General features: G+C 37.1%; 1 protein-coding gene across 1 annotated transcript; it reads left to right on the forward strand.

Annotated features, from left to right (window-relative positions):
* Positions 1-4,444: 4,444 nt before the first annotated feature.
* LOC106636449 (uncharacterized) lies at positions 4,445-9,975 on the forward strand. Its single transcript, XM_089588935.1, has 10 exons — positions 4,445-4,812; positions 4,936-5,528; positions 5,607-5,912; positions 5,987-6,049; positions 6,120-6,690; positions 6,776-7,043; positions 7,121-7,300; positions 7,392-7,632; positions 7,715-7,998; positions 8,154-9,975. Exons 1-10 carry the CDS (start codon positions 4,656-4,658, stop codon positions 8,515-8,517), a joined length of 3,027 nt encoding a protein of 1,008 aa, XP_089445061.1. The 5' UTR covers positions 4,445-4,655; the 3' UTR covers positions 8,518-9,975.
* The last annotated feature ends 276 nt before the right edge of the window (positions 9,976-10,251 follow it).

Genomic DNA, 10,251 nt, shown 5'->3' on the forward strand with positions numbered 1-10,251 from the left:
ACGTATATGAACTAAAAACAACGTTGACGATGGAAAAACCAGATTGGAAAAACGTAGCAAAAGACTGTCGTACCTATTTCTAAAATCCGTTTTCTTTTGTCTATTTTTCTTCTTATTGGCAAATATTCACATCGATCCGATTAATATCGTGCAATGCTTATATACCTACTTAATAAGTTCTTACACCTTCAAGTATTTATGCACATACTGTGTGTGCACTTACTTTTAATTCAATCGTTTTTTTCACTCTTTTTTCTCTTACTTACCTATACAGAGATAATGAGTAAAGTATCTTAATAAATCTGAGAAATAAGTACAATCCTTATTTTAAGTTTTGAGGCCTCCTCTTACACACACACACACACAGATATATATTTCAAATCAGCTATCGCAGTATCACCCTCCCTGTCACAGTTTGGAGTAGAGTGATCTCACACTGGAATTAACTTAGATAAAATAACTGATAAGTACATGCTGATTAGCAAGATACCAAGTACGTACTACATACGTGGGTACAACTTGATGTAATATAAAACTTGAAAAACGATAAAATATAACGGTTGCTTCTTCGGCAAGTTTAAACTGGTTGCGGCTTTTTCCCGTCGTCGCGCAAATTACCTACACTGATTATCGTGATGTGAAGGAAAGAAGAACCAAAACCAAAAACTGCTCTGGGCAAGATATGACACGTTTATACATGTGTGCATGGGGCAAGGGGTACTTAAATTATTATCACTTGTTCCAGATCTGCTGGGATTCGGAAAATGTGTGGAAAAAAAATTCAGTACAATTGGTACTTATCATATGTGACATGATAAGTATTATACTGCAATGCATGTCTTATCAAATCAAAAACGTATCTTATCTTTCTTGAATTATAAGACTTTAGATGATGCGTTTTTAAAAATTCAGAAGTGAGATTACGTTCTTCGTGGTGTAATTTTCAATGGTTAATGTACTTATTTCGCTGGGTCTATTCGATACCAAATCCACGTGTATAATATTTACACGTGGGTGCGAAATTAAAGTGAGACATTCCTCAAAAAAAACTTTCCCTTCCAAAGAAAGTAAAAAACTTTCTAGGCCCTCCATATTCTTCAGTAGATAAATATTATATATATATCTTCTTTTTGTTGACATATCTTTAGTATAAATATATTATGACATTTGGAATTGGATTATTTTTCAGCAGATCCTTTTATTGATTATGATATATATGTATGTACACACTAATATTTTTATGGTACATCAACATTTTACATTTAAAAATTTTCTACAAATACATTATTTACATATGTACTTATAATGAACGCTATTGGAAAGTGTGTGGACACAAGTATACGTACAATAAGTTTTAGTACATTAACAATTCCAAATAAATGCACATGGTAAAACATATGTATATAATTTTTTTTTTTATAAATTTCGGGAGAGTGAGTTTTGTTTGGAGCATAATGGGGTATTATGGTTTACATTTGAAATTTATACGTTAAATAGCAATAATATAACTTAAAACAGTTTATTTATTTAGAGGGTCAATCATGTACAGTTTTTTTTTTTCGTAAATCTTGTCATGTTTTTCAAAAATTCGCTTGATAATGTTAAAAAATATGGATTTTACCTTCATCGTTCTTCGAGGTGTTCTCCCAAACAGTGATTTTTTCGAACTTTCTCATTAGTTTTTTTTTACAGCTTCCAATGCAGCCTCTTGAGTAGTTAGTAACAGGACTGTTTGCTTGTTAAATTCATTTAATGGTAAATCACAATGCAGGCAAACCAATAATGTTTTCGGACGCGATCGTCAATTTTCACTATTATCCTACTTATGTCGAAGGTTCGAACTTGTCTAACTGAAACGTAACGTCTCTCGATCAAACCATACACGCATCGTCTGTTATTTGTTTACATTTTACATATTCTAGAGAGAGAGAGTAGGTACTTCAAAGTTATTGGGTCATTCTTATACACATTTGTCTTTAGTAATGTACATGGAGAATCTTCCCAAAATTGCAATTTTTCAGTAAATGCGATGGAATTTTTTAAATTTGATTATGATGAAACGTTAATTAACGGAATAAATTGGACACGTTCGCAAAATTACCGTTTGTCGCGTGGATCGTTCGTTCCAAAAATATATACGAAAAATTTGACATAAAGTTAATTAGTTTGCAGAGAAATAAAATATAGAATATCCGATCCATAATTCGTAAAAAATTCTTTGCATTTATGGAACCAGCGGCAGGCGACGATCGGTAATTTAAATCGAACGCAAAGATTTTAATGAAGTCATCTCATTCGAATTTATCAAGTATTCCTAAACAATACAATTTTCGGTGACATACGACAAGAAACTCATGATCAACTTTATATTATATTATGAAGTCATTTGAACTCGAATAGAACTGTGTGATTATTAATAATTATTATCATAGTCACAAGTTGAAATATAGCATCGCAATTGAGCTTATCAGTGTAAAATAAAGTTGTATTTTGGGTTTCTTATAACGTTAACATTCATGTTAATAATAAATAAATAATATTATTTAATTATTGATAAACACACACACAGTTAAACAAATTTTGATGTCTTATAAGCGGAGCAAAGAAATTATGTATAATCGTCCCTGTAAAATTAAATTATTTATTTCACTTTTTAATAATTTTTGTTAAGTTTGTAATTATTGTTTATTTTGCATGTCATTCAAATTTTCGCGCATAAATTCAGTTGGCGATTTTGATAAAAAGTGCGTATACGTGTACACATACCTACTGCGTGTTTTTTTTGCTTATATATTAATCATTGCACTAATCACTTTTTCTATTGTGCACAATCACTATTATCACTGTGCCACATGCCAGAGCATGTAACACACATTAGTGACTAGCTGCGGGGGCTCTGGTTTTATCTCTGCATATATCTACTATACGTATATATTTGCAATCCCTATCACCTGGCCTAAGTTAGGCCGCCAAATACCTTCGCCCTGTAACCGCGTCTTCGACGTCCTCCTCATCACTTTTATTGTGACATGATAAAGGGACAATCTTCGTGTACGAGCGAGGCACAGCGACTCGTACAATTTTAGTTGTTCAATCCGGCAAGTCCGGTGGCTCCTTTTTTTTTTAAACATTTTTGTGTAAGTGGTTTAGTTTATCTCGACAACGAAAGACAAACAGACCATTAAGAGGAGGCTTCGTCGAGAAGAAGACTTGTCCGGCGAAATGTGAACCAAAACCAAATAGTTTGTGTGGTTCTGTGACAGTTTGTTGTTCAAGTGCAATTAAGTACATGTTAAGTATTGTCAATGAAATTCCTTGGCGTTGTTAACATGTAACATTTTTATATATCACATATATGCATAAACACATGTATACTTACATATACTTATATACAAATTTACATGTAAAACATGCCACAACCGTATAACCTAAAAACTATAAGGGAGTACAATCATCTGCCAGGTGTGATAGTGTATGTGCGGATGAACTTGTTTCAGGGCTTAGGTTTTTGTATTTCGTTTCTGGTTGTATGATGGGGTTCCTCAGTTTTTGTTTTTTTCACATTCTTTTTTGCATTTTTTAATCACTAAAATACAGTAAATACCTATGTTTTGGTGATAAAGTGTGTTTGTGTGTGTTAGGATGGGGTTGGTTTTGCGTCAACGTATATCATGCAGTACGAGGAAGTTATGCTCTTGAAGCTTGTGATGTACCAGTTTATTTATTGTAGGATGTACATGTTTACTGCCATTGGGTGTTTTATCAATTTTTTTAGCCTACAATTGGCTCACGGTGTTAATTTTTCTTACTTCGATTTCAATGAGAGAGAAAACCACCATCAGAAGAGCTTATTAAGGGCGTCTGCTACACGAGCTTTTTTTTTTCGTCAAGTGTTCAACACATCTAACGTTATTATTTCTCTCATCTTAATGCAAACAGTAGATTCGTCATTTGTTTAATTGAAAAGGGGGAAGAGGTGGATATAAGGTTGTTTTTTTAAAATTAATTATTAATAAAACGTCGATCCTGTGAGCGGCAAAGAGCGTGTGCGGGGGGGCGCTGAACTCGTGTAAACAAAAAATGGCCGTCAGTCAGGAAGTGGTATTACGGCCAGGTCGCCTTCTCGGTATAGCTGAGCGATCGATCGATTTTTCCGCGTGTGTGTAAAAGAGTTGTCTTTTTTTGTTGTTTTTGTTTGTTATCTGGTTTCATGTGTTCCATCGATTTGTACTATCTGATTTTTCAGAGTTTCGTGCTCTATGCAACTTGCTCCCTACTGTGCTAGATGTTTTTGTTTAATCTCGTGTTACACTCTCTGGTGTTGATAATGCAAACAGAACTGTTGTTCAAGTGCATTTGAGTTCGAGGCATGATACTCTTGACAACGTGGTTGGTGCAAAGTGACAGTATCAAATTCGTTCTTGGTTTGCAGTGTTTATTTGGTTTTTTTTTTCTCATTTCGAATCTTCGTATTTGATCCTCTTACATTCATATTTTAAACATGTCACAACAATATCAGAAATTACCCAAGTAGTTGTAGTTATACATGTTGTATGATTTATTTGAGTAAGTACTCAATTACACGTTCTTTGCAGACTCCTGTGTCTTTGTAAGACTCAACAGAAAGGAGGAACATTAAATATTAAGCTCCAATCATGGTTTCCAATGACTTTGATTCGGAGCAGTTTGAACGCAGGCTCCAGTCTCTCAAAGACTCACAAGAATCTATTCAGAGTCTTTCATCGTGGTGCCTTGAAAGGAGACAGCATCACAAAAAAATAGTCTCCACATGGTTACAAGTTTTAAAAAAAGGTAAGATATTTTAACGATTACTTCATGTACTTGTGCTACAATTTAGATTCCTTAGATGGCTTAGCTTGCTGCAAATAACCAAGAGGCGCTACTTGTAATAATTCATATGTCCCCGTTTTGCAGTAAAAGTAGAGCACAGGCTAACACTTTTCTACCTGGCAAACGACGTGATCCAATACTCCAAAAGGAAAAACTTTGAGTTCGTCGAGTCATGGGGCACAACGCTGCAGCGAGCCACGACAATGGTTCGCGACGAAAAAGTAAAACACCGCATTCTAAGGATTTTCAAAATCTGGGATCAGCGGCAGGTTTACGACGAGGAGTTCCTGGCCGACTTGTCCGGCCTCATATCGGCTGCCCCGAAAAAGAAATCGGAACCCCAGCCCGTGCAGCAATCCGAGGAGTTTCAAGCGGCCTTGCTCATCTCGACGATGAGATCGTGTTCAACTCTGGAGCAGGCTACAGATTCGAGATTGAGGGATCTGAGGGACACTAACTTCGATTTTGAAAATGCCGAGGAGTTGTGCGCGTCGCTCAAGGATCGAAGGAGGGTTGAGGATGCCGAAAAGGAAGTTGACGGTGCTGTGAGGAACATCGAGAGCTACGTGCGGTCTCTCGAGGCGGAAATCAGAGAGAGAAAGCAGGTTCTCGATCTTCTTGAGCAAGCCGATCAGTTTTACGAGACGCAACGGGGTGAAGTCAAAATTGTCGTTAATGTGAGTATTGACAATTATTTACTGTCTGTTCGTTAAAAGATTGATTGCTCAAACTCCTCGGCTACTTTTAAATTACAGGCCTACAGAAATTTTGGAAACAGAGTGAAAAATTTGAAGAAAAAACTGGATGAATTGCTTCCATTGCTAGCCTCGCCTATCCCATCGCCGGATGTGAATGCTCCATCTCCGAGTCCCGACAGCGACATAGAGCTCCCAGACGAGAATCAAATTAATCAGTCGTCCCTAATAAACGTGGCGCCCCCGACAATGTACGGATCTTACGGACACGATTACAATCCAGTTACTGCTTCTATGAATAACACGACAGCAGATTTCACAAATAATTTCTCATCATTCATGGGAAGCAACTTGGACTTTGACCCCGTAAGATTAATTTTAAAAGTATTTTGAATCTAGTGGTTAAAAACTGAGAACTAAAATCTTTCTTTGTTTTACAGAGGAGTATATTCAATGAAAATTCTGCGGCATCCAACAACAGTCAGCAATACGATGCGAATGAGGTATGAAGTAATGATATAGTGTATGCGCATTGCTATAAATCGTATATTAAAACAATACTCATTGTTTTAGAAATCCAGTGAAGTAATCGACGTTCTTCCCTCGATGTCAGAAGCAAATAACGACGAGCCGGTTTCCAATTTCTTAAAGACAGTTCTACCATCATCGGACACGACGTCAGATTCATGCGGAATACCCGGCTTGGGTCTGGATGGCACGGATACCATATCTGATGCCATGTGCAATGACTACAGACCATCCATATTGGGTTCAATTCCTACGACACCCTTGATGAACAGAACGTCAAGCCTTATGAAGACGCCAATGACAAACATGGCAAGTTTTGGTCAGATAGGTCACAGCACGCCTTTGCCCATTAGTAGAAACTTGAATGGAGAGACGCACACACCCTCGCCTTATTCAAGTGAAAATAGTCAAAACACAGGCAATCTGTTCGAGCCTCCGCCACTACTCAGCACTACAGTGAATCCTCTACAACCGCCTCCCATGCCACCACTCGAGTTTTTGGACGACAATACTTGTTACAACAAGCTACCGCCCAAATTCCCCACGTGGACTTTTGATAGTGAACCTGCCATACCAAAGGAAATTGTTACTAGCAAGTGGGAAGATAAAAATCCTTGTATGTGCCGTGAGCTATTCATTGTTTATTTACATTGTACGTGAGAGTGTCATTGCCTTATTATCATTATTTTTTTTTTTCTTAGATGTTTATCCCGTGGTTAATGATCCGAATCCCATTTGGCCTCCGATAAACGACAAGTCAAAGAATCAGTGGAATGAAACGAGTAACGACCAGTGGGACGTGAGTAACGAGCCGTCCTGGGCGGAAAATGTTAGGGTTAAAGATGAACTCTCGGAAACTCCGGAATCACCGCCTATGTATGAAAAAACGAGTTTCAATGCACCTGTCGAGTACAATGACTCTCAGTCGCAGGAGCCGATTCTTAGCAGCGTTGGGGATGTTGACCATAGGTGAATATAATATTATCATTATATTCCAAAGTGCAAAGAACGTGAAACTACGATTGATTTGATTGGCAATATTACAGGGTTTTGCCTATGGCGATGACAATGGAGAAGCAATTACCTCAACGTCTCATGAAAGGATCTGATGTCGATCATCGCAATCTTATTAGTCTCACAGGTAGTCCAGCGAACAATAGTAACGATTCGCCATCACGCTCATTACCAAATAATACCTTATGGACGAACACAGATCAGGATTATAGGCATGAAAAAAGAAAAACTTCTTTCAGCAACATCAACATTAAATTTTTTATTGAAAGCATCATGTTAAAATTAATTATTCGAATTATCTAGGAGGCCAAATCTTCCACCTGGTGACAATGTCGAAAGCGTGGACATGGAAATGTCGGATGAGGAAAGTGAGAATAAACAAAAAGGTAATCGAGTATTGGTAGATGTAAGGTCGCAAGGTGACCGTGACATGCGAGTGTCCAACATGCCAGCTGCACCACTTCCAGGTGGGCCATCGCATCACCACGCAGTTGACATGGACATGCGTATGATGCCACCAAGCGGTCCTATGAATGCTAATATGGTAAATATTTCAAGTGGAGCTCAGGTAACGCTAGAATGTTATCGATTCACCATATTTCCATTTGTTTTAACAATTTGTATAGGGTCCACCACAAAGAGGTGGAAACGCAGGTCCAGAATTACGAGGGGTAGACACAAGGCCACCACCACCCCCACCACCGCCAGTGCCAACTTTTCACCAGGGACAACAAAAGTTCCAGCAAAATCAATCGGACTTTAGGCACAATAAATCCATGGACTTTCGACCTAATCAGTCGTTTCAAAATCAGCAAGAATTTAGGCCGAATCAAAGTTATCCACCAGCTCAGCCAATGGATTTTCCTCAAGGACCACAGGATTTTGATTTCTTCGATAACCAGTTGGGGAGGTTTGTAAAAACACTTACTTTATTTGAAATTTTAGTTATGGAATGTCTGATTTTTAATCATAAATCAAATGGTTAGATAAATTAACATACATACCGAAATTAAAGGATACATAGAAGCATAAAAACAATTTTAATTTTTGGAAAATCTCTCACAGCCCAAGAGGTCCACCGATGCAAAGAGGTATTGTAGGTCGAGGAGGAGGAGGAGGAGGAGGAGGAGGTGGTGGTGGTGGTGGAGGAGGACCGAATGGCCCAGGAGGTCCAGGTCCTGTAGGACCCGGAGGTCAGGGAGGTAACATATTCAGAGGCGGACTCAGACCACCGTGGATGGATCGAGGGATGTCCCCTGGAGGACCAGGTCCCAGAGGAATGCCATCGATGGGCGGCTTTCCACCGCCACTGATGCCTAGCCCGCCTGTTCGCAACATGAAATCTAATCGAGGTGGTGGAGGTGGTCAGTTTAGAGGTGCACCGATTTTCCGTGGCGGTAGAGGTGGAAGAGGCAATGGTGGCTGGTAAATCAGCATCATTTGCGAGTACTACGTGACTCTGATGAGGAAAAACTAATGTACAAAGTCGACAGTGTTGACGGGACTGTGGTCAGTTTCCCTCGAGCTGTCGTCTTTCTTGTAAATATAAATTTGTTATCGTGTGTTTTACACTGGTCTGTAATACTCTGAAATGTGTATATTTATCTTTTCATGGAAGGTAGTATACAATAAGAGTAGGTTTCAGCAAACGACTATGTTACTTGGCTACTGTGAGAATTGTTTGTTATTACTTTCGCGTAGTCTCCTGCATATGGGTCATGTGCGATTAATTCGCGGCACTTCAAATGAGGGTTTGTAAAAAAGAAAAAGAAGAAACATCTCGAAAATTTGTGGATTTTGTTTTATCCATCGTGTGAGAGAAGATTTTATGAAAGCGTGATAATGACGATGATACCTTCATTTCAGTACTGTTTATATGACAGAAATGTTTGGAATAGTCACGGTTAATTTTATACGTAAAGTTATGTGTCTAGAACAAACTTGAGTAACTTTGCCGTAGTTATATACGCTGAAATGAAGATCAATTTTTATTTTTCCGAGCCAACTTCAGTATCGAATTATTCACGCCAACACAACATAGTAATGTACATAGAATTCACTTCAAGACGTCTTGGTTTGTTGTAAATTTTATTAAGATTCTTGTAAAAGAATGTAAACTCAAATATTATACAAACACAAGCATCTAACGCAGAAATACATGAATATAAAGAAACATTGGGATGTATTTAAACTTTCGAGATTATTCGTTGATACACTGAATAATTTCTAATACGTTAAGTCAGACTCTAAGACAGTTTGTAGCATTATGGTGAATGAAAGAGGACATGACAGTTTTTTGTAAATAAAAAAAATAATGTCGTCTGCAAGAAAGGAAAATTCGTGACATTTTATTCATTATTCAAAAATATAAAATTTATCTGAGATCTTCACAAGTCAGTACTATAAATCGTCCCATTAAAATGTAGTCATTAGTTATAGCCTTATTTTCGACTTGCCGAATGTCGTATAACTCTTAAGTTACGTGAATATGTTATGATGAACATTTTTTTCTGGACTATTCACATAAAAATGTATCATTTCAATGCACCTTATTAAATTCTTAATTTATAGTTGTACATTTCTTTAAACGATAAGAAACAAATGGATGAGTATGCATGGACTGAATTCTTCACCAAATACAGTAGAAATATAAAATTTTCCACGTTTTGATCGACATGACAATTGTTTATCTATAACATTCATTTTCATTATGTACATAGCTGCATGCCGCTAAAACAATGAAAAAGCAAATGTCAGTGTCGTTTCGGTTTTCAATATACAGGATGAATTTTATATTTGTATGGTATTGGAAGATAGTTATAAAAAGTAAATAATAGAAATATGAATAAAAAATAACGAGCTGAAAAACATCATAGGTTGAGCCATTAGTTGTCCTTGTCAGAATATCCAACAATTGAATACTTATCTCGCACTTTCATCACATTTTCATTTGAAAATAACGTGTTATTTTACTTACTTCACGATATTATTTTTTTAAATCATTAATTAGTGAAGGTGCGAGGTACGTTTATTAAGTTTAAACACAGATCTTTTGTATCATGCTTATTATTTTTTGTCCTCTGATTTCTTATTTAATTAGAGGGTACCCTAGTTGATCGTGGAATTTTCGGAAAAATCTGTGATAACCTGCAATTCACTTCGT

The sequence above is a fragment of the Copidosoma floridanum genome, unplaced genomic scaffold (assembly GCF_036245765.1).
Source record: "Copidosoma floridanum isolate Cflo_tuat_1 unplaced genomic scaffold, Cflo_Japanese_pri ptg000007l, whole genome shotgun sequence".
NCBI lineage: Eukaryota > Metazoa > Arthropoda > Insecta > Hymenoptera > Encyrtidae > Copidosoma > Copidosoma floridanum.